Source organism: Motacilla alba, chromosome 21 (genome assembly GCF_015832195.1).
Source record: "Motacilla alba alba isolate MOTALB_02 chromosome 21, Motacilla_alba_V1.0_pri, whole genome shotgun sequence".
NCBI classification, from domain to species: Eukaryota; Metazoa; Chordata; class Aves; order Passeriformes; family Motacillidae; genus Motacilla; species Motacilla alba.
The window spans coordinates 1,637,188-1,661,729 of record NC_052036.1 but is presented as its reverse complement, the minus strand read 5'-3'; the positions used below and the strand labels follow the sequence as shown (position 1 = coordinate 1,661,729).

The window sequence follows — 24,542 nt, the reverse complement described above, 5'->3', positions numbered from 1 at the left end:
GGGAATTCCGGGTGGGGTTTGGGAATTCCGGCTGGGATCAGAGCCCAGAGAGGTCTGGGTGGGGTTTGGGAATTCTGGCTGGGATCAGAGCCCAGAGGGGTTTGGGAATTCCAGGAGGTTTTTGGGAATTCCAGCTGGGGTTTGGGAATTCCAGGTGGGATCAGAGCCCAGAGGGGTTTGGGAATTCTGGGTGGGATCAGAGCCCAGAGGGGTTTGGGAATTCCAGGTGGGGTTTGGGAATTCTGGCTGGGATCAGAGCCCAGAGGGGTTTGGGAATTCCAGGTGGGGTTTGGGAATTCCAGGTGGGGTTTGGGAATTCCGGGTGGAGTTTGGGAATTCCGGCTGGCATCAGAGCCCAGAGGAGTTTGGGAATTCCAGGAGGTTTTTGGGAATTCCAGCTGGGGTTTGGGAATTCCAGCTGGCATCAGAGCCCAGAGGGGTTTGGGAATTCTGGGTGGGATCAGAGCCCAGAGGGGTTTGGGAATTCCAGGAGGTTTTTGGGGAATTCCAGCTGGGATCAGAGCCCAGGTGCATTCCAAGCACTGCCAAGCTCAGGGAGATCCCAGGGGAGGATCCAGGACATCCCTAGTGCTTTTCCCCCAGAATTTGGGAATCCCAGCCCCCTCAGCTGTGGATCCAGGACATCCCTGTCACTTTTTCCCCAGAATTTGGGAATTCCAAGCACTGCCAGAGCTCCCAGCTGTGGATCCAGGACACCCCTGTCACTTTTCCCCAGAATTTGGGAATCTCAGCCCCCTCAGCTGTGGATCCAGGACACCCCTGTCACTTTTCCCCAGAATTTGGGAATTCTAAGCCTCTCCAGCCCCCTCGGCTGTGGATCCAGGACATCCCGGTCACTTTTCCCCTCAGAATTTGGGAATCCCAGTCCTCTAAGCTGTGGATCCAGGACATCCCTGTCACTTTCCCCCGGAATTTGGGAATCCCAGCCCCCTCAGCTGTCTATCCAGGACACCCCGGTCACTTTTCCCCCGGAATTTGGGAATCCCAGCCCCTCAGCTGTGGATCCAGGACATCCCGGTCACTTTCCCCCGGAATTTGGGAATCCCAGCCCCCTCAGCTGTGGATCCAGGACACCCCTGTCACTTTTCCCCCGGAATTTGGGAATCCCAGCCCCTCATCCCTCAGGGCCGTCCCGGCTCCTGCTCGCGGCTCTTCCCCGCCCCAATCCGGAGCTGTCCCGCTGCCCCCCGCGATTCCCGGAGCTCCCCGGGGCCGGGCTGAGCCCCGCTCCCGGCCCGGAGCCTCTGGAGGCAGAAGAGCAGGGACAGGACCAGGGTGTCCACGAGCAGCTCCAGCATCTCCACCACCGAGAGCACCGAGGAGCCGAACCACAGGCTCCACTGGCTGCCCATGCTGGACAGCAGCAGGTTCTCCTGGAAAACCCAAAACGGTCAAGGATGGGACACGGTTTGGGGGTTATTTTGCTTTTTCTAGGTTTTTTCTATTCCTCACACCCAAATTTGGAGCCTGTTGGGTCAGTAACTCATTTTCCCAATAATTTTCCCTAAACAAAAAAACCCAAAGCTGATCCCAAAGCTTCAAGCAGCAGCTTCTCCTAAAAAACCCAAGAATGTTCAAGGATGGGATATGCTTTGGGGTTTATTTTGCTATTTCTAGGTTTTTTCTCTTCCTCACACTCAAATTTGGAGCCTATGGGATCAGTAGCTCGTTTTCCCCTAAAAAAACCCCAAACCGATCCCAAAGCTCCAAGCAGCAGCTTCTCCTGGAAAACCCAAAATGTTCAAGGATGGGACAGGGTTTGGGGTTTATTTTGCTTTTTCTAGGTTCTTTCTGTTCTTCACACCCAAATTTGGAGCCTGTTGGAATCAGTAACTCATTTTCCCAATAATTTTCCCTAAACAAAAAAACCCAAAGCTGATCCCAAAGCTCCAAGCAGCAGCTTCTCCTAAAAAACCCAAGAATGTTCAAGGATGGGACAGGGTTTGGGGTTTATTTTGCTTTTTCTAGGTTTTTTTCTGTTCCTCACACCCAAATTTGGAGCCTCTTGGGTCAGTGATTCAATTTCCCAATCATTTTCCGTGGAATTTCCCTAAACAAAAACCCAAAGCCCATCCCAAAGCTCCAAGCAGCAGCTTCTCCTAAAAAACCCAAAATGGTCAAGGATGGGTCACAGTTTGGGGTTTTATTTTGCTTTTTCTTTCTTCTCTCTAGTCCTCACACCCAAATTTGGAGCCTCTTGGGTCAGTAACTCATTTTTCCCTAAACAAAAACCCAAAGCCCATCCCAAAGCTCCAAGCAGCAGCTTCTCCTAAAAAGACCCAAAAAGGGTCAGCCAGGGACAGGGTTTGGGGTGGTTTTGGGGTTTTCTATGTTTTTTCTGTTTCCCACATCCATATTGGAGCCTATGGGATCAGTAGCTCGTTTTCCCCTAAAAAAACCCCAAACCGATCCCAAAGCTCCAAGCAGCAGCTTCTCCTGGAAAACCCAAAATGTTCAAGGATGGGACACGGTTTGGGGGTTATTTTGCTTTTTCTAGGTTTTTTCTGTTCCTCACACCCAAATTTGGAGCCTGTTGGGTCAGTAACTCATTTTCCCAATAATTTTCCCTAAACAAAAAAACCCAAAGCTGATCCCAAAGCTCCAAGCAGCAGCTTCTCCTAAAAAAAACCCAAGAATGTTCAAGGATGGGTCACAGTTCGGGGTTTTATTTTGCTTTTTCTAGGTTTTTTTCTGTTCCTCACACCCAAATTTGGAGCCTGTTGGGTCAGTGATTCAATTTCCCAATCATTTTCCGTGGAATTTCCCTAAACAAAAACCCAAAGCCCATCCCAAAGCTCCAAGCAGCAGCTTCTCCTAAAAAAAACCCAAAAATGTTCAAGGATGGGTCACAGTTTGGGGTTTTATTTTGCTTTTTCTTTCTTCTCTCTGTTCCTCACACCCAAATTTGGAGCCTCTTGGGTCAGTAACTCATTTTTCCCTAAACAAAAACCCAAAACCGATCCCAAAGCTCCAAGCAGCAGCTTCTCCTAAAAAGACCCAAAAAGGGTCAGCCAGGGACAGGGTTTGGGGTGGTTTGGGGGTTTCCTATGTTTTTTTCTATTCCTCACACCCAAATTTGGAGCCTATGGGATCCGTGGCTCATTTTCCCAATAATTCTCCCTAAATGAAACCCCAAACCGATCCCAAATCTCCCAGCAGCAAATTCTCCTGGGGAAAAAAATCTAATTTTTTGTTTTTCTGAGCTCTGGGGACAGGAATTCTGCTGTCGGCCTCGTGCACAGCCTGGGAGCTGAGCTCATTAATAATTAATATTATCATTTAATTGGCTATATATAGTTATAGATATAAATAAAAATAAAATTCTATTAATTAATAATATCATATAAGCAAATATATTGCTATATAATGTAAAAATAAAGCTTGAATTAATTTCTATTAATTAGCAATTAATATTATCAGAGAGATAAACAGATCCATTTGTATCTAACGTAAAATTAGAGGTAAAGAATTGAATCCTAGGAATGAACCCCTCCTGGAACTCTCCGGAATCCCGCGGCCAGGGGACAAACAGGAGCTGTCACCTACCGAGAGCAGCGGGGCCTCGTGCACAGCCTGCGAGCTCAGCTGCCGGTAGAAGATGGTGACCTTGGCAAGGTCCCTCCTGCAGGGACACGCACAGCTGGCACCGCCGGCCGCTCCCGGGGGGACCGGGACACTCCCAGGGGGCACGGGGCATTCCCAGGGGGCACCGCCACACTCCCAGGGGGCACCAGGACATTCCCACTTGGACTGGGGACACTCCCGGGGGGCACCGGGACATTCCCACTTGGACTGGGGAAATCCTCAAGGGGCATGGGGCATTCCCAGGGGTCACCAGGACATTCCCAGTTGGCATGGGACATTCCCAGGGGTCACCAGGACATTCCCAGTTGGCATGGGACATTCCCAGGGGGCACCAGGACATTCCCAGTTGGCATGGGGACATTTCCGGGGGGCACCGCGACACTCCCGGGGGGCACCGGGACATTCCCACTTGGACTGGGGACATTCCCAGTTGGCATGGGGCATTCCCAGTGGGCACAGGACATTCCCAGTGGGCACAGGACATTCCCAGGGGGCACCAGGACACTCCTGGGGGGCACCAGGACACTCCCGGGGGGCACTGGGGACATTCCCACTTGGACTGGGGACATCCTTAGGGGACACCGGGGCACCAGGACATTCCCAGTTGGACTGGGGACATTCCTGGGGGGCACCAGGACGCTCCCAGGGGGCACTGGGGACATTCCCACTTGGACTGGGGACGTACCCAGGGGGCACCAGGACATACCCAGTTGGACTGGGGACATTCCCAGTTGGCATGGAGCATTCCCAGTTGGCATAGGGGCATTCCCAGTGGGCACCAGGACATTCCCAGGGGGCACTGGGGACACTCCCACTTGGACTGGGGACATTCCCAGTTGGCATAGGGGCATTCCCAGTTGGCATGGGGCATTCCTGGGGGGCACCGGGACATTCCCGGGGGGCACTGGGGACATTCCCACTTGGACTGGGGACATTCAGAGATGGGACTGGGACATTTCCAGCTGAGACTGGGGCACATTCCCAGCTGGGACTGGGGGGACGTTTCTTGGGGATTTAGTGGGAATTTACTGGGGTTTTACTGGGAATTTATTGGGGCTTTCTTTGGGAGCTTTTTGGGCTTTAGTGGGAATTTATTGGGGATTTTTGGGGTTTTTTGGATGATCCTGCCGGTTTTCCCGTTGCCCTCCGCTGCCCAGCCCAGCCACCATGGATCGGGATGACCCCACTGGGATCGGGATGACCCCACTGGGATGGGGATGACCCCACTGGGATTGGGTCGACCCCATGGATTGGGATGACCCCATTGGAATCGGGATGACCCCACTGGGATCGGGTTGACCCCACTGGGATCGGGATGACCCCACTGGGATCGGGATGACCCCACTGGGATGGGGATGACCCCACTGGGATGGGGATGACCCCACTGGGATTGGGTTGACCCCGCTGGGATCGGGATGATCCCGGGATTTACCTGCTGCTGCTGGAGTTGTAGCCGTTCTGGTGCCGCAGAGCCTGGCGCACCCAGTCCTGCCACGGGAATGTTGCCATTGGAATGTTGCCATTGGAATGTTTCCAATGGAATGTTGTTAATGCAATATTTGTTGTTGGAATGTTTCCAATGGAATATTATTAATGGAATATTGTTAATGGGATATTTGTTATTGGAATGCTGGCATGGGAATGTTTCCAATGGAATGTTTCCAGTGGAATATTTGTTAATGGAATATTTGTTAATGGAATATTTGTTGGCATTGGAATGTTGTTAATGGAACGTTGGCATTGGAATATTTGTTATTGGAATATTGACACTGGAATGTTGACACTGGAATGGTGGCATTGGAATGGTGGCATTGGAATGCTGTTAATGGAACGTTGGCATTGGAATGTTGTTGTTGGAATGCTGGTGTTGGAATGTTTCCATTGGAATGTTGTTAATGGGACATTGTTAATGGAATGTTTCCATTGGAATATTCTTAATGGAATGTTTGTTACTGGAATGTTCATTCATAGAACATTGGCATTGGAATGTTTCTCATTGGAATATTCGATGTTGGAATATTCGTTATTGGGAGATTTCTATTGGAATATTTGTTACTGGAATGTTCATTACTGGAATGTTTCTATTGGAATATTTGTTACTGGAATGTTCATTACTGGAATGTTTCTATTGGAATATTTGTTACTGGAATGTTCCTTTTTGGAATTTTTGCAGTACCTGGGATTTTGCCGAGGGCCACTTGGCTGTGCCAGCTGAGACCTTGTACAGGGATTCCCTGGGGAGAAAAAACAGGAATTCTGAAAAACCCGGAATTGTGACAAACCCGGAATTCTGAGCGCCAGGAGCTGCCCAGGGAGAATTCCCAGAGATCCAGAAAATTCCCAGGGCAGCTCTTCAGAACTTTGGGAAAAGCTTCCCAATTCAGCTGACAAAATAAACCCGGAATAATTAAACATAATAAACGTAGATCATAGAAATAAATTTGTCTATTTCAATAGAATAAATCTAAATAATTAAATTTAAACGAGAAAAACGTGGGAACATTAAATTTAATTTTAATTTCCATTACATTTCGATCAAACTTAATTTCGATTACATTCGATTTCGATTAAATTTAATTTCAGTTTAAATGGAGTTCCAAAAGGACGGGAGGGTAAATGGAAAGGGAAAGGGAAAGGGAGGATCCGGGGCTCACCGGCAGGGCTTGGGGCAGTGCTGGAAGCAATCCAGGCGGTGATTCCGGAGCCGGGAGTAGAGCTGGTAAAAGCAGTGCCCTGGAAAAGGGGAGGGAAGGAACAGTCGGGAATTCCCTGGATGATGATGATGATGATGATAATAATAATAAATAATATAATATAATATAATATAATATAATATAATATAATATTATATTATATTATATTATATACTGTATACATAATATATTATATATTAAATATATATTATATATAATGTCTATACATATATATAATATAATAATATTACGTAATATAATATTAATATAATTATTACTATAATAATGTAATAATAGGGTTATTATTATTATTATTATTATTATTATTATTATTATTATTATTATTATTATCATTGTATTTGATATCATTCCTCTCCCTGCCTTACCCCAGGCGGGCTGGCGGCTGTAGTCGCAGTAGCCACTATTATTATGATTATTATTTTATTATTCTATTTGATATAGTTTCTTTTCCTGCCTTACCCCAGGCGGGCTGGTGGCTGTAGTCGAAGTAGCGACTATTATCATTATTATTATTATTAATATTATTTTATATTTATTAATTCCTCTGCCTGCCTTACCCCAGGCGGGCTGGCGGCTGTAGTCGCAGTAGCGACTATTATCATTATTATTATTATTAATATTATTTTATATTTATTAATTTCTTTCCCTGCCTTACCCCAGGCGGGCTGGCGGCTGTAGTCGCAGTAGCCACTATTATTATCATTATTATTATTAATATTATTATTGTATTTATATCATTTCTTACCCCAGGCGGGCTGGCGGCTGTAGTCGCAGTAGTGACTATTATTATTATTAATATTATTATTGTATTTATATCATTTCTTTCCCTTTCTTACCACAGGCGGGCTGGCGGCTGTAGTCGCAGTAGCGACTATTACAATTATTAATATTATTTTATATTTATTAATTCTTTTCCCTTTCTTACCCCAGGCGGGCTGGCGGCTGTAGTCGCAGTAGCGCGCGCCGGCGGGCAGCGGGTAGTAGAAGTATCCGCAGCCGCAGCGCTGCAGCATGGCCCGCTGGAAGCACGAGTGCAGGCAGGCCTGGAACGGGGAAAACACGGCCGTGAGCAGAAACATTCCGCATTTCTAGGGTGGAACTGTCGGGAGGAGAAAAAGGGAAAAACAATTGGATAAATCAGGAAAACATCTGAATCTGGGGGGCGGAGCTCTTAGGAGAAAAGGGAAAAAAAAAATTGGATAAATCCAAAATATTCTGAATCTGTGGGATGGAGCTTTTAGGAGACAAGGGCAAAAAAAACTGGAGTTGTTGTTGTAGAGCAGCACCAGCCTGGCTAAGGCAAGTTTAGCTAAGCCAGGCTCAGTACCTGCAGGGTGTAGGAGCTGTTGTAGAGCAGCACCAGCCTGGCTAAGGCAGGTTTAGCTAGAGCAGGTTTAGCTAAGCCAGGCTCAGTACCTGCAGGGTGTAGGAGCTGTTGCAGAGCAGTTCCAGCCTGGCTAAGCCAGGTTTAGCTAAGCCAGGCTCAGTACCTGCAGGGTGTAGGAGTTGTTGTAGAGCAGCTCCACGGCCACGTCAGCCCCGTCCGTGGTGCACCTGCCGTAGTTGCCCCCCAGGCGATTCACCTGGTCCTGTGGGGACACCAAGGAGCCCGGCTGATTAATTAGCAGGGCTCATTAATTAGTGCCCCGAGGGATTGATTAGCAGGGTCAATCAGAGGCAGCCATCACCCTCAGGACCTGACTGCGGGAAGGGCAGGGAGCTAACGAGCAGCAGAGCCGGACCTTGGTAAGTGACATCAGGGGCTGTGCCCACCTGGCGGATGCCAAAGGGGATGGCTTGGGGTGGCTTGGGGTGGTTTGGGGTGCCTTTGGATGGTTTGGGGTGGTTTGGATGGTTTGGGGTGGTTTGGGGTGGTTTGGGGTGGTTTGGGGTGGTTTGGGATGGTTGGATTTGGTTTTACTCTGTGCCCACCTGGCGGATGCCAAAGGGGATGGTTTGGGATGGTTTGGGGTGCCTTTGGATGGTTTGGGGTGGTTTGGGGTGGTTTGGGATGGTTGGATTTGGTTTCACCCTGTGCCCACCTGGTAGATGCCAAACTGGATGGTTTGGGGTGGCTTGGGATGATTTGGGGTGGTTTGGGATGGTTCAGGGTGGCTTTGGAGTGGCTGGATTTGGTTTCACCTGGTGCCCACCTGGCGGATGCCAAAAGGGATAGTTTGGGGTGGTTTGGGGTGGTTTGGGGTGGTTTGGGGTGCCTGGATTTGGAGGTTTCAGCTGGCGCCCACCTGGCGGATGCCAAAAGGGATGGTTTGGGATGGTTTGGGATGGTTTGGGGTGGTTTGGGGTGCTTTGGGGTGCTTTGGGGTGCCTGGATTTGGAGGTTCCAGCCGGCGCCCACCTGGCGGATGCCGATGGTGGTGGCGATGCCGGGGCGGATGTGGAAGCCCTCGTGCTCCAGGAACGGGGTCTGGTTGTGGCTGTGGATCATCACCTTCACCCCGGCCACGGTGGACAGCAGCGGGATGTGCTCCTTCTGCTCGGCCCGCAGGATCAGCGACAGCCCTGGGGACACACGGCGGGTTGGGGACAGGCGGGGGACAGGGGGACAGCCGGGGGGGACAGGGGGACAGCTGGGGGGACAGGGGGACAGCTCTGGGGACAGGGGGACAGCTGGAGTGCCCAGCACTGGGCAAATCCCTCATTTTTGTGTTTGGATCCCAGATTTGGGTTCTGGGATCACTCATTTTGGATCCCAGAAAAGCCATTTTTGTTCCTCAGAGCCCTGGTGACAATGGCAGCCTCTCCAAACCCTCAATAATCCCATAATAAATCACAATAACCCTATAAATAAAACCCAACAAACCCGGATTTGGATTCTGGGATCCTTCAAGAGGCATTTTTATTCCTCAGAGCCCTGGTGACAATGGCAGCCCCTCCAAACCCTCAAGAATCCCATAATAAATAATAAAAACCCTATAAATAAAGCCCAATAAATCCCAATATTCTGCAATAAACACTGTGAGAACATTCTACTCCAAACCAAAAAGAAATTCTGCTTTTTCAAAAAGAAATTCTGTTTTTTTCAAAAAGAAATTCTGGTTTTTTAAAAAAGAAATTCTGGGTTTTTTAAAAAAGAAATTCTGGTTTTTTTAAGCCCAGATGTGGCCGGGGCTTAAAATAAAAACATTGTGGTGGCACAAAAAGAGATGCCTAAATTTGTCCCTAAATCCTGCCCTGAGGGCAAATTTGATAAATTCTCCTAATTTTAGGGTTTTCCCCCATTTTGCAGATCACTCACCATAGGGAATTCCTGGTTTCGTGGCTGCCCAGAAGGGATCTGTCCCCTTGCTGTTAAACGTGTAGCAGCTCCCGAAAACGGCGTGGTGGAAGTGAACGTAATCGCTGGGAAATCAGAGATTGGATGGGCTTTAATTAATGGATTGATTACCTGAACTCCAAGCTGGGTGTGCTCGGGAAAATGGGATTTTACTGGAAAGTCAAGAGAGATTTGATGGAGGTCTAATGGAAAATGAAGAGAAATTAAATGGGGTTTTAATGGAAAATCAAGAGAAATTTAATGGATTTTACTGGAAAATCAAGAGCGATTTAATGGGGTTTTAATTACAAGTGTGACACCACCTTAATTCCAAGCTGGACATGTTTGGGAAAATGGGAATCTCTGGAAAGTCAAGAGAGTTTTGATGGAGTTTTACTGGAAAATCAAGAGAGATTTGATGGGGTTTTAATGGAAAGTCAAGAGAGATTTGATGGGGTTTTAATGGAAAGTCAAGAGAGATTTGATGGGGTTTTACTGGAAAGTCAAGAGAGATTTGATGGGGTTTTAATGGAAAATCAAGAGAGATTTGATGGGGTTTTAATTACAAATATGACACCACCTTAATTCCAAGCTGGGTGTGTTTGGGAAAATGGGAATCTCTGGAAAGTCAAGAGAGTTTTGATGGAGTTTTAATGGAAAGTCAGGAGAGATTTGATGGGGTTTTAATGGAAAATCAAGAGAGATTTGATGGGGTTTTAATTACAAGTGTGATATCACCTTAATTTGAAGCTGGGTGTATTTGGGACAGGGGGAAGGAGCTGTGCATTCCCTGGAAACCCCAATTTCACAGAATTCCCAGAACCACAGAATCCCCAGGTTGGAAGAGACCTTCAAGACCATGGAGTCCAACCCAGCCCCAACCCCTCAGCTCAACCCTGGCACCTGGTGCCACATCCAGGCTGTGTTAAACACACCCAGGGATGGTGACTCCAGCACCTCCCCGGTTCCTGGGAATTCCCAAAATTCCCCCAAATTCTCAGAATCGCCAGGATGGAGGAGACCTTCAAGACCATGGAGTCCAACCCAGCCCCAACCCCTGAACCCAGCCCCAACCCTGGCACCCAGTGCCACATCCAGGGATGGGGACTCCAGCACCTCCCCGGGCAGCCACTCCAGAACTCCATCCCCCTTTCCATGAAAAACTTCTTCCCCATTCCCAACCCAAATTTCCCCCAGTGGCTCTCGGCCACCTCCCTGGACCCAACCCCTGAACTCAACCCTGGCACCCAGTGCCTCACCCAGGGATGGAGACTCCACCACCTCCCCGGGCAGCCATTCCAGAACTCCATCCCCCTTTCCATGAGAAACTTCTTCCCCATTCCCGACCCAAATCTCCCCGGTGGCCCTCGGCGCTGTGCACCCACCCGGGCCGGCAGGGCTCCCCGTCGTACTGGCAGGAGTAGACCAGGTCCTGGAAGTGCTGCGGGTGCGGGGCCGGCCCCGGCGGCAGCTGGGCCATGACGTTGACGTAGTGGAAGCGGTACCACTCCAGCAGCGCGTCCATGCCCGACGGGTGCGAGGTGTAGAAGCAATTCCCACCCGTGGAGTTGCACTGGGACGCGGGGGAAAGGGGAAAGGGAAAGGGGATGGGGTCTGTCTTTAGTGTGGGGATTGTTAGTAGGATATGGCAGTAATTGTTCTCATGTGTTATGGTGTATTGTATGGACTACTGGGTTATGTGGGAACTTATTACAGCCGTAAGTGGGATAGCTTATTACCATAATCTATTACTATTATGGCAATTATATTATATTATATTATATTATATTATATTATATTATATTATATTATATTACATTACATTACATTACATTACATTACATTATATTACATTATTTTGGGGTGAATCCCCAGTTTCTTTGCGGTGAATCCCCAGATTCTTTGGGGTGAATCCCCAGGTATTTTGGAGTGAACCCCAAATCCCATCCCATTATTTTGGGGTAAATCCCAATCCCCAGTTTCTTTGGGGTGAACCCCCATCCCAATCCCCAGGTATTTCTGGGGTGAATCCCCAGGTATTCTGGGGTGAATCCCCAGGTATTTTGGGGTGAATCCCCAGGTATTTTGGGGTGAATCCCCAGTTTTTTTGCAGTGAACCCCAAATCCCATCCCATTATTTTGGGGTAAATCCCAATCCCCAGTTTCTTTGCGGTGAACCCCCATCCCAATCCCCAGGTATTTCAGGGTGAATCCCCAGGTTCTTTGGGATGAACCCCCAGGTTCTTTGGGGTGAATCCCCAGGTATTTTGGGATGAATCCCCAGGTTCTTTGGGGTGAATCCCCAGTTTATTTGCGGTGAATCCTCAGTTTCTTTGGGGTGAACCCCAAATCCCATCCCATTATTTTGGGGTTAATCCCAATCCCCAGATTCTTTGGGGTGAACCCCCAGGTTCTTTGGGGTGACTCCCCAGCTTCTTTGGGGTGAATCCCCATGTTCTTTGGGGTCAATCCCCAGGTATTTCGGGGTCAATCCCCAGGTATTTCGGGGTCAATCCCTAGGTTCTTTGGGGTGCCCCCATCCCCTCTGTGCCGCTCACCAGCCGGAACCCCACTCTGGAATGTTTTTTGCCCGCGCCGGGGTCCCACATCCTGACCAGGGAGAAGTTGTGGCTGAGCCTGAAGCCGGCGCTGCTGAGGTTGGCCCAGGCCTGGACACGGATGGCCCCGTCCTTGTCCCTGTCCCTGTCCCTCAGGTGGGACAGCCTGGCCGAGGCCTTGGGGCCGTACAGGAAGGCCAGCGACTCCTCGGCCATGCGCTCCAGCTGCTCCAGCTGCTCCCTGACCAGCTCAAACCTGAAGGGATGGGGGAATCCACATTTAGGGAAAAATTCCACATTTTGGGAAAAATCCCACATTTCTGATCTCTCACTGACCAGCTCAAACCTGCAGGGATGGGGGAATCCACATTTGGGGAAAAATCCCACATTTCTGATCTCACAGGCTCCATGGAAAGGTTATTCCTTGGGGCCTGTGGGAGAACACCCAGAAATTCTGCTGCTCAGCACACTTAGCTCTAATAATATTAATTTAATATTTAATTTATTCAGTTCCCAAACCTTTGGGACTCATCCCAGACCATTCCAGAACCTCTGGGACGTGTCCCCGACCATTCCCAAACCTTTGGAACACATCCCAGACCATCCCCAAACCTTTAGGGACACCTCCAGACCATTCCCAAACCTTTAGGGACACCTCCAGACCATCCCCAAACCTTTAGGGACACCTCCAGACCATTCCCAAACCTTTAGGGACGCATCCCAGACATCCCCAAACCTTTGGGACACCTCCAGACTATTCCCAAACCTTTGGGACACATCCCAGACCATCCCCAAACCTTTGGGACACCTCCAGACTATTCCCAAACCTTTGGGACACATCCCAGACCATCCCCAAACCTTTGGGGACACATCCCAGACCATCCCCAAACCTTTGGGACACCTCCAGACTATTCCCAAACCTTTAGGAACACCTCTAGACCATTCCCAAACCTTTAGGGACGCATCCCAGACCATTCCTAAACCGTTGGGACACATCCCAGACCACTCCCAAACCTTTAAGGACGCATCCCAGACCATCCCCAGACCTTTAGGGACGCATCCCAGCCCATCCCCAAACCTTTAGGGACACATCCCAGACCATCCCCAGACCTTTAGGGACGCATCCCAGCCCATCCCCAAACCTCAGCCCACCTGGAGGGATCGAGGTTGCAGATGGTGACGGCCGGGAACATCTTGGGCTCGGAGTCCACGGACATGGTGAGCACCACGGGGTAGGCCCAGAACTGGCCGAGCATGAGGGCGAACTGCCAGTAGAGCATGGCCAGGCTGGCCAGCAGCAGCAGCGTCCAGAAGGCCGTCTTCATGCGGTTCCTGCCCGAGCACACCAGGCGGACGGTGCCGTGGATCGTGGTGTTCTTGCAGAAGAACTCAAACATCTCCTTGAAGGAGCCGTAGAACTCGATCAGCCCTTCCTCAGCTCCTCCTCCTCCTCCGGGCAGCTCGGGGTCCATCCTCTAAACGGCTTTCTGGGCATGGGAAACAATGAAAAATCATATTAACCTGAGGGGAGGACTCTCCTAAAGGGCTTTTTCAAACAGGCTTTGTCCAAAGAGGGCTTTTCCAAAGGGGTGTTCTCCAAAGAAAGAGGTTTTTTCCAAAGAGAACATTTCCAAAGAAACCTCTTCCAAACAGGCTTCTCCCAAACAGGCTTTTCCAAAGAGGTCTCTTCCAAAGAGGCTTCTCCCAAATGGGATTGTCCCAAATGGGCTTTTCCAAAGAGGTCTCTTCCAAAGAGGCCTTTTCCAAATGGCCATCTCCAAAAGAACTTCTTCCAAAGAGGCTTTTCCAAAGAGGCTTTTCCCAAAGAGGCCTTTTCCAAAGAGGCTTTTCCAAAGAGGCTTCTCCCAAATGGGATTGTCCCAAATGGGATTGTCCCAAAGAGGCTCTTCCACAGAGGCTTTTCCAAAGAGGCCTTCTCTAAACAGGCTTCTCCCAAATGGGCTTTTCCAAAAAGGATTTTTCCAAAGAGGCCTTTTCCAAATGGCCATCTCCAAAAGAACTTCTTCCAAACAGGCTTTTCCAAAGAGGCCTTTTCCAAATGGCCATCTCCAAAAGAACTTCTTCCAAACAGGCTTTTCCAAAGAGGCCTTTTCCAAATGGCCATCTCCAAAAGAACTTCTTCCAAACAGGCTTTTCCAAAGAGGCCTTTTCCAAACACACTTTTTCCAGAGAGGTCTTTTCCAAACAATCCTCTTCTAATGAGGGTTTTTCCAAAGTGGCCGCTTCCAAACAAGGCTTTTCCAAAAGGGCTTTTTCCAAAGTGGCCTTTTCCAAGAGGCTTTTTCCGAACAGGCCTTTTCCAAAGTGGCTTTTTCCAGACTTTTCCAAAGTGCCCTTTTTTCCCCAAGAGTCCTTTTCCAAGAGGCCTTTTCCCAAGAGCCCTCTTCCAAACAAGGCTTCTCCCAAGAGTCCTTTTCCAAACAGTTTTTCTCCAAAGTTGCCTCTCCCAAAGAGGCCTTTCCAAAGACACTTTTCCAAAGTTTCCTCTTCCAAAGAAACCTTTCCCAAGCGGGCCCCAAACGAGTTTGTAACCAGGAAAACCTGACCATAAAATTGCAGAGAATCTGAATCCAGGCAGATCCCCCGGAACCCGGAGCCGGGAAGGAGCAAAACCCCAAATTCTGCTGCAGCTGAGGAACTCTGAGGAGCTTTCCCACACCTCCAGAGGATTCCCCTGCCAAGGTGGATTCGGGACTAACGCTGGGAAGTTTGAGGCCAGAAAAGGTGAGGAATTTTCTTCCTCCCAAGAACTCCAAGGAGCAGGGTTCCATCCCGAAGTGCCAGCTTGTTGTGGATCCCCACAGATTTGTGATTCACAATGAGGGGAATATTTCCAGTGGAATATTCTGGTTTAAACATCGTTAATTATGATATTATTTCTATATATGATTTATTATTTATTTATATATTTGTTTGAATGTATTATTAATGATAGCTATTATTTATTATATCTATTATTTCGATATCTATTATTTATTATAGAATTATTTCTTCTTTCTTCTTGTTTTACGGGCCTAAAACAAGACTGGCTCAAACCCCCTACGGCTTCATTTTTGTGGCAAAGAATTAGGGGGAAAATTCAGCTTTCAACGGGCTGAATTAAAAAATTAGGAGCTGGTTTTAATTTTTGCTGCAGGACCGCGTGCTGCAGAATAAACGGGATGAATTCATCTCTGAACTCGGCTCCAAGATGAAACACAGGAGGCGCAGGCAGGGATTTTGGGATGGAAATGGTGAGAAACCTCAGCTGGAAGCACAGAGGGGACGAGGCAAATCAGGGTGTGGAGAGAGAACTGAACTCGAAAATTTAATTCCAAAATTGTAGGAACCACTGGAAGTCAAATAAAAACATCCTCGGGGTGTTTCTTCAAGACCACCAAAATATTAATTAATTAATATCATAATGTTGGTATATTATTAATATTTATTAACATTATTAACGGCAATTTTGCCACGTAAATAGGAATTTAGGTATTTGTATTTTACAGCAGTGAAAAGAAATGGAAAAGAAATTGAAAACCACTCAAAAGAGCAACGTAAATACGACTAAAAACCCAGATTTTTTTAATTTCTAATTTCTCCCAGTAATTAAAAGATCTCCTGTGCTATTCCAGGGATAATTCCAGCATTTCTGAGCATGGAGAACTGGCTCTGGTGGCAGTTTGGGACATTTCCGTGTCCTGAAGATGACGGGGTGAGAATTTCCAACATGACAGCAGCCCGTGAATCACCCTGCTCATTATGTCATTAAAAGGAGTTTACTGAGGCCAAACTTTGGGACAACCTTTGCTCCAAATAAAAAAAAAAAAAAAACAATAAAAATTAGGGATTCAGGGACAGAGGTTGAAATTGAGGAGAGCAGAAGAAGCTAAAGGATTGTCGGGAGAGGTTCTGTGATGGAATTGATGAAATTAATTGAATTTAATGAAATTGAAGCTTTGAGTCTTTAGCCAGGAGGAAATGTGGAATAAAAAAAAAATAATAATGACCTAAAATGAATGCTGAAAGAATCTAGAAAGAATCTAGCCCTTGCTGATGAGGAAATGTGGGATAAAAGGAATAATGACCCAAAATGAATGATGAAAGAATCTAGAAAGAATCTAGTCCTTGCTCACGAGGAAATGTGGAATTAAAAAAAATAATAATAATGACCCAAAATGAATGCTGAAGGAATCTAGTCCTTGATGATGAGGAAATGTGGAATAAAAGGAATAATGACCCAAAATGAATGCTACAAGAATCTAATCCTTGCTCATGAGGAAATGTGGAATAAAAGGAATAATGACCCAAAATGAATGCTGACAGAATCTAGTCCTTGCTGAAATGTGGAATAAAAGGAATAATGACCCAAAATGAATGCTGACAGAATCTAGTCCTTGCTGATGAGGAAATGTGGGAAAAGGGCAATAATGACCCAAAATGAATGCTGACAGAATTTCTCAAACACAGATTTTTTTCATCTCTAATTTTGACTCTAAAAACCCCCAGGCAAAGCCTGGTCGCCAGAGGTAATCCAGTTTTCAGGAGTCCTGAGTGGGATTTTAAGTTGATGGTGAATCCATCCTGTTTAAACCTGCTCTGCTAAAATGAATCGCTCTAAAAAAATTCAACGGAGCAAAATAATTCCGAAACAATCTGGAGAAACAGCACAGCCCAAGATTCACAGCTACAAACCTAAAAATACACATCAAAACAAAAAAAAAATCCAATTATAACCAAATTACAGCCCCTTCCCCACTGTACCTTGGCAGGAACTCTGAGCTCTGAGCGTTTAGAGAAGCCACTAAACCCAGCCCTGGGCTTAACCCTGAGCAGAAGTCGAGTCCTGGCCCAAAGCTGGGGGATTTTTGGGAGGCCCTGGAGCTGTCCAGCCTTTATGGAGGGAAGGGATGACATCAAAAGGGGCAGGACTGGAGGAAGAGATGATGGAAGTTATTCAAAGCATGATCCAGGGAATAATAGGAAGTGAATGAACTGGACAGACGGGTTAACGCGGCGCTCACACCGAGTTAAGCCGGGTTTAAGTGCTGCTGGCGTGTTCACCTGGATTTTTCTTCCCTCCCCCTCATGATCAGAGAGTCATCGTTTTTAGGGAAATAACCATGGATGCCAGAATGTTCTTCCTGCTCTGGATTTTCCCATTTTTGTCTTTCCCACTCTGGATTTTCCATCTTTGCCCTTCCCACTCTGGATTTTCCACCATCTTTGTCCTTCCCACTCTGGATTTTCCCATCTTTGCCCTTCCCGCTCGGGATTTCCCACCATCTTTGCCCTTCCCGCTCGGGATTTTCCCATCTAGGGAGGATCTTTGTCCTTCCCACTCTGGATTTTCCCATCTTTGTCCTTCCCACTCTGGATTTTCCCACCTTTGCCCTTCCCGCTCGGGATTTTCCCCCATCTTTGCCCTTCCCGCTCGGGATTTTCCCATCTTTGCTCTTCCCGCTCGGGATTTTCCCATTTATGGAGGATTTTTCTTTTCCTGTTTTCCAGAGCCTGGCAGGATCCCAGGGAATTGGAGCCATCAAGCCTTGAGGAATTGCATTCCTCGGTGGAATCAGTGTGGATTTCCTCCTGCTTCTCCAAGAATATCCCACCCCACCCCATCCCATCCCAATCAATTCCCATCCCACCCCAATTCCAATCCCATCCCAATTCCAATCCTAATCAATTCCCATCCCAATCCCAATCCCATCCCAATCCCAATCAGTTCCCATCCCAATTCCAATTCCAATCCCAATCCCATCCCAATCAATTCCCATCCCATCCCAATCCCATCCCAATCCCAATTCCAATCCTAATCATTTCCCATCCCAATTCCAATTCCATCCCATCCCAATCCCATCCCAATTCCAATCCTAATCAATTCCCATCCCAATTCCAATCCCAATCCCACCCCAATCTCATCCCAATTCCCATCCCAATTCCAATCCTAATCAATTCCCATCCCAATTCCAATCCTAATCAATTCCCATCCCAATTCCAATCCTAATCAATCCCCATCCCAATGCCAATCAGTTCCCATCCCAATCCCCATCCCATCCCCATCCAGGATTCAGGTGCCGAGACGGGCCCAGAACCAAACCGCCCCCGTTCCAATCAGGTCTTGGGGCTGTGGTTGGGTTAAAGAGAGGCAGAAAGGATGGAGAAATGGATTTGGGGCCCCAAGGAAAACTTCCAGGGTTGCTTTGGATCCTTTCCCGCGTGGAAAACAGCTCTGCGGGAATATTCTTAATGCGAAACCGGGAACCTTTGGGATCTGGGTGAATTCAGAGCCTGCCTTCCCAAAGCGGGTTTCCTCTCCCACTGGAAGCTGTGAAACGTCAGGGTTTGCAAAAAATAAAAAAAAAAAAAAAAAAAAATTGGAATTTCTTTGAATTTTGATTCGGAAAGAAGGGAGAAAGGACAAAGGGGAAGGGAAAGGAATCTCCCGATTTGGATTGATTTCATCCTGCTTACACTTGATTTGGTCTGGATTTTGTCCTGGAAACCCCAAAAGACAATCACCCAGTGCAGGGCCGAGGACAGAGTGTGCACAGCTCGTCCATAAAAACTCCCATAAAAATGGTAAAATTCCTTTTTTAAAGGAAAACATTTCCTTTACCTCTGCAGCCCTCACCAATCCCATTGGACGCGATTCCATGAAAATCAACAAATTAAAACCAAAAACTAAAATTCAGCAGGGAAAGGAACCTCCTGGCCACGTCCAGAGCTGCTGCTCCTCAGGACACAAGGAACATTTTCTCCTTCCTTCCCTGCCAAGCCCTAATCAACATTTCCTTACTCAGAATTTTTAATGACAGCCCTGCAACCCCCCCAGGGCTTTCTCAGGGCTCTTATCTCCACAATCTCTGCATTTTGAAACCACAAAAAAAAAAATCACATTTTTAAGCAGCGAAGGAGTTTTTTTTTTCCCCCTTCTCTCCCAGTTCGGGATCCACAAAAAAGACCCAACAGAAAACAGAACTGGGAGATTCTCAGTGATTTTCAGATCAGCGACGTTGATCCAGATTTTTTTTTTCCCCGATTTTCCAGGAGAAAAACAAGAAATTCCTGGAGGGAATTGGACAGGGATTTTTTTCTTGCCCAGGTGCTGCCATGGGGAGGCAGCGGGAGCTGTTGGGTGGCTGCTCCTTGTGCAAGAACTGCATGGCTGGGGGCGGATCGTTGCATTTTCCATTGCACAACGCGGCGTGACGAGAGGCACGGATGTGCCAGGACAAGGTTCCCAGAGCCAGCAGGTTCTTAATGAGATTTTAGCTAATTAACTCTTCCCCTGGCCCCGCTAAAACTCCTCGTTCAGCTGGATTTCTTTCAAAATTAAAATTTAAAATGATTAAAGATTTTTAAAATTACGATTTTTAATTTAAAGTTGCTGAAATAACGTTGGGGTTTTTGTGGGTTTGTTTTTAATTTAAACAAAGTTCCAGGGATGTTTTGTGAAACTTCCTTTAATATTAAAGAGGGGGAGAACAGAGGATAACAGCTGGTTCATAGGATTCGAAGCTTTTCAATAATTTTAAAATTTGACAGGAACAAACCACGAGTCCCTTCTTCATTCTTCCCACTCTGGGTTGCCAGAGGAAATCTGGGGGTGCAGAGCTCCAGGAGAGCAGGAGAACATGCAGGAATTCAGCACAAAATGGAATTCAGGGATTCCCAGAGGAAATTTTGGGGTGCAGAGCTCCAGGAGAGCAGGAGAACATCCAGAAACAGGAGGAATTCAGCCCAAAAAGCAACTCAGGGATTCCCAGAGGAAATTTGGGGGTGCAGAGCTCCCAGAGAGCAGGAGAACATCCAGAAAATGCAGGAATTCAGCACAAAAAGGAATTCAGGGATTCCCAGAGGAAATTTTGGTTTGCAAAGCTCCAGGAGAGCAGGAGAACATGCAGAGAATCCCTCAATTGCTTTTTGTGCTGAATTCCTCCCGTTTCTGGATGGTTTCCTCCTCTCCCGGAGCTTTACACCCCTAAATTTCCTCTGGAAATCCCTCAAATCCCTGTTTCCTCTGGGATTCCCTCAATTCCTTTTTCCTCTGGGATTCCCTCAATTCCCTGTTTCCTCTGGAAATCCCTCAATTCCTTTTTTTTCCTCTGGGATTCCCTCAATTCCTTTTTTTTCCTCTGGGATTCCCTCAATTCCCTTTTTTCCTCTGGGATTCCCTGAAATGTTTTCTTTTCCCTCTGGAACCCCTGAATTGATTTTTATTCCCCTCTGGAACCCCTTGAATTGTTTTCTTTTCCCTCTGGAACCCCTGAATTGATTTTCTTTTCCCCTCTGGAACCCCTGAATTGATTTTTATTCCCCTCTGGAACCCCTGAATTGATTTTTATTCCCCTCTGGAACCCCTGAATTGACTTTTTTCCTCTCTGGGACATTTCTCTGCAGTCCCTCCCAGGGACCTGATTTGGGATGTCCCAATGCTGCCAAACCTGCTCCGGGCTGGTTCGACACCCTTTAACCCCTGCTGGGCTCGCTTTTAATCCCAATTTTTCCAAAATAAAACTCCCAGGCACATGACGAACCTGTTAATCACCGGCCCTGGAAATCTTCCTTAATTACCCCTCCTTAATGAGCAAGCTCCACGTCAGCCCTGCCCGGGGCGCAGGGGGTTCAAATCCAACCCGGAAATTCCAAGTTAAAATTAAAATTAAAATTAAAATTAAAATTAAAATTAAAATTAAAATCCGGCTGGGATGAGCCAGCATTCATCCACTCACCTGCGTGAGGAGGGGACCTGCAGCTGCTCCTGGCATTCCTCTGGAATTCCTGGGGGTTTTTTTGGGATTCTCCTCCTCTTCTGGGTCCTTTCCTCAGGGATCTGTCACCCCCTGAAACCCCAAATGTCCCCAGGGTGGGATCCTGGCTGGGGACGGGCCCTGCTCCGGCTCCAGCTCCGATTTCCAGTCAGACCCAGCGGGATCCGTGGGAATTCCCAGGGTTGGAGAGCTCCAGAAGCTCCCTGCTGGGAGGAGAGCAGAGCTGCAGCCATCCTGGAGCTCCAAACGCCATCGCTCCCTCCCGAAGAAAGCCAAAAATCCCAAGAAAAACAACTGGGGAAAGAGCTGGGAACGCCTCCCAGCTCCTGGAGCAGCCCCAGAGTGGATTCCCAGGGCAGGAATTGCAGACGGAGCTGGAGAAGATGAGGATCCCAAAAAACTCCTGGAGAAAGAGATGGAAATCACTTCCAGCTCCTGGAGCAGCCCCAGAATGGGTTCCTAGGGCAGGAATTGCAGATGGAGCTGGAGAAGATGAGGGATCGCAAAAAAAACCTTGGAGAAAGAGCTGGAAATCCCTCGCAGCTCCTGGAGCAGCCCCAGAGTGGATTCCTAGGGCAGGAATTCCAGAGGGAGCAGATGAGCAATCCCAAAAACTCCTGGAGAATGAGCTGGAATCTCTCCCAGTTCCTGGAGCAGATGAGGAATCCCAAAACACTCCTGGAGGAAGAGCTGGAGTCCCTCGCAGCTCCTGGAGCAGTCCCAAAATGGGTTCCCAGGGCAGGAATTCCAGATGGAGCAGATGAAGAAATCCCAAAAAACTCCTGAAGAAAGAGATGGAAATCACTTCCAGCTCCTGGAGCAGATGAGGATCCTGAAAACTCCTGGAGAACGAGATTAAAATCACTTCCAGCTCCTGGAGCAGATGAGGAATCCCCAAAAACTCCTGGAGAACGAGATGAAAATCACTTCCAGCTCCTGGAGCAGATGAGGAATCCCCAAAAACTCCTGGAGAAAGAGCTGGAAATCACTTCCAGCTCCTGGAGTAGATGAGCAATCCCAAAACACTCCTGGAGGCAGAGCTGGAATCCCTCGCAGCTCCTGGAGCAGATAAGGATCCCAAAAATTCCTGGAAAAAGAGCTGGAGGCCCTCGCAGGTGCTGGAGCAGCCCCAGAATGGATTCCCAGAGCAGATCCCAGAGCGGATCCCAGAATGGATTCCCAGAATGGATTCCCAGAGCGGATCCCAGAATGGGATCCCAGAATGGATTCCCAGAGCAGATCCCAGAGCGGATCCCAGGATGGATTCCCAGAATGGATTCCCAGAATGGATTCCCAGAGCGGATCCCAGAATGGGATCCCAGAATGGATTCCCAGAGCAGATCCCAGAGCGGATCCCAGAGCGGATCCCAGAGCGGATCCCAGAATGGATCCCAGAATGGATTCCCAGAGCGGATCCCAGAGCGGATCCCAGAATGGATTCCCAGAGCGGATCCCAGAGCGGATCCCAGAGCGGATCCCAGCGCGGATCCCAGCGCGGATCCCAGAATGGATTCCCAGAGCGGATCCCAGAGCGGATCCCAGAATGGATTCCCAGAGCGGATCCCAGAGCGGATCCCAGAGCGGATCCCAGCGCGGATCCCAGCGCGGATCCCAGAATGGATTCCCAGAGCGGATCCCAGAATGGATTCCCAGAGCGGATCCCAGAGCGGATCCCAGAATGGATTCCCAGAGCGGATCCCAGAATGGATCCCAGAATGGATTCCCAGAGCGGATCCCAGCGCGGATCCCAGAGCTCCCCGGGCATTCCCAGCGCAGGAGCCGCGGCTGCGGAGGGAGGGAGGGGACGCAGAGGCAGCGCTCATTAACCAGCGCTCATTAACCAGCGCTCATTACCAAACGCTCATTAAAGCTCATTAAAGCTCATTAAAGGTGCCCTTGCTCAACGCCAGGGGTTTTTGGGATGGATCCAGCTGCGATTCCCGGCATTCCCCGCAGAGCTGGAGCAGGGAAGCGCAAATAAAGCTGCCAAAATCAGATTTTTAAATAATTGTATTAAAAAAAATTAAAATTACTTTAGAAAATTTTTTCAAACTTTATTTTTTAAAATTATTTTTAAATTATTTTAAAATATTTTTATATTTTTATATATAATAATATTAAAATATATTTATATTTTAATGTTTATATTTTATATTTTATATAAAATATTTATATTTTATATTTTATATAAAAATAATATTAAAATATATTTATATTTTAATATTATTTTAAAATTATTTTTAAAATTATTTTAAAATCTTCATTTAAAATTATTTTTTAAAAAACCTTTATTTTTAAAATTATTTTTCAAGAATTATTTTTAATTCTTCACTTAAAATTACTTTTAAAAATTTTTATTATTCAATTTGTTTTAAAAATTTTTATTTAAAAATAGTTTATTTTTTAATAAAAACCTTCATTAAAACAACTTTGTTTTTCAAAACCCTTTAGTTTTAAAATCTGTGTGTTAAAAAATCACTGTTAAATAACTTTATTTTAAAAACCATTTATTTTTACAATATTTATTTTTAAAACCCCTTTATTTTATAAGACAGTTTATATTTGAAAAAACCTTTATTGTTTATAAAAACTCCTTTTAAAAAAAACTTTATTAAAAATCATTTTTAAAAGACTTTCTTTTAAAAACTATTTGTTGCAAAAAAACTTTTATTTTTAAAAATTTTCATTTTAAAGAATATTTCTGTTTAAAAAAACTTCAGTTTTGAAAAAAAACTTTATTTTTAAATTACTTTATTTTTGAAAAAATCATTTAAAAACCCCTTTATTTTTTTAAAAAAAACTTTAAAAATATATTTGAAAAAACAGGGGATATTCTTCATTAAAAAGCAGGTTTTTTTGATATTCCTCATTAAAAATGACTTTTTGGGGGATATTCCTTGTTTAAAAAGGAGTTTTTATGGAATATTTCTCATTTAAAAGCAGTTTTTTGGGATATTGGTCATTAAAAATGACTTTTATGGAATATTCCTCATTCAAAAAGAGTTTTATGAGGGGTCTCCTCATTAAAAAGGAGATTTTTTTGGGATATTCCTCATAAAAAATGAGTTTTTATAGGATATTCTTCATTTAAAAAGGAGTTTTTTGGGATATTCCTCCTTAAAAAGAGATTTTTAAAAGGACATATATATACACACATATACATACCCACACATACACTTTTTATTGTACCTTTACATGTATATTACTTACATTTATCATACATACATAAGTAAAATATATTAAAAACATATACCTTTACATGTATCTACCTAAAGTACACATATCGCACACACACATATATACATACATGCATATATACATGTATATATATGCAAAAACACATTAAAAATTACTTAAAGCTCAGCCCGCGCTCTGGCAAATTGCCAACCACCTCAGCGCTGGACATCGCCTCTTTCACCTCTCAGCCAACTTTTCTGTCGAACATTTGTGAATTCCTCAGCGCTGTCCCTCGCCGTTGGTCGGTGCTCCCCGCCGGGGCCGTGTCGCGCCCGCGCCATCTCGCGGCTCTGTCGCGACAGGCCCGGCCCCGCTCCCCTCACGCTTCCCGCCGCGGGCGCGCGCGGCCCCGGAAGCGGAACCCGCGCGGGCC

The 24,542-nt window shown here is 46.7% G+C and overlaps 1 protein-coding gene across 2 annotated transcripts; it reads right to left on the bottom strand.

The window, feature by feature from the left end:
• Positions 1-442: 442 nt before the first annotated feature.
• On the bottom strand, positions 443-24,486 carry SCNN1D (sodium channel epithelial 1 subunit delta). 2 transcript variants are annotated; one of them, XM_038159927.1, is made up of 13 exons: positions 24,351-24,486; positions 13,308-13,642; positions 12,156-12,411; positions 10,983-11,170; positions 9,580-9,683; positions 8,680-8,843; positions 7,811-7,909; positions 7,246-7,363; positions 6,261-6,339; positions 5,783-5,840; positions 5,039-5,094; positions 3,568-3,643; positions 443-1,394 (listed from the first exon to the last, which is right to left on the bottom strand). In XM_038159927.1, the coding sequence occupies exons 2-13, from the start codon at positions 13,625-13,627 to the stop codon at positions 1,143-1,145; spliced, it is 1,770 nt and encodes a 589-aa protein (XP_038015855.1). In that variant the 5' UTR covers positions 13,628-13,642; positions 24,351-24,486; the 3' UTR covers positions 443-1,142. The 2 variants fall into 2 exon arrangements, with proteins under 2 accessions (XP_038015855.1, XP_038015854.1); XM_038159926.1 differs by lacking the exon at positions 24,351-24,486 and adding an exon at positions 20,894-21,913.
• Positions 24,487-24,542: the final 56 nt, after the last annotated feature.

Excerpts from the sequence above, each read along its gene's own strand:
- SCNN1D (XM_038159927.1), bottom strand. The coding sequence starts at position 13,627 with ATGGACCCCGAGCTGCCCGGAGGAGGAGGAGGAGCTGAGGAAGGGCTG. Across the intron at positions 12,412-13,307 it reads TGCAACCTCGATCCCTCCAG|GTTTGAGCTGGTCAGGGAGC; the intron begins GTGGGCTGAGGT and ends CCATCCCTTCAG. Across the intron at positions 6,340-7,245 it reads CAGCCGCCAGCCCGCCTGGG|GGCACTGCTTTTACCAGCTC; the intron begins GTAAGAAAGGGA and ends CCCCTTTTCCAG.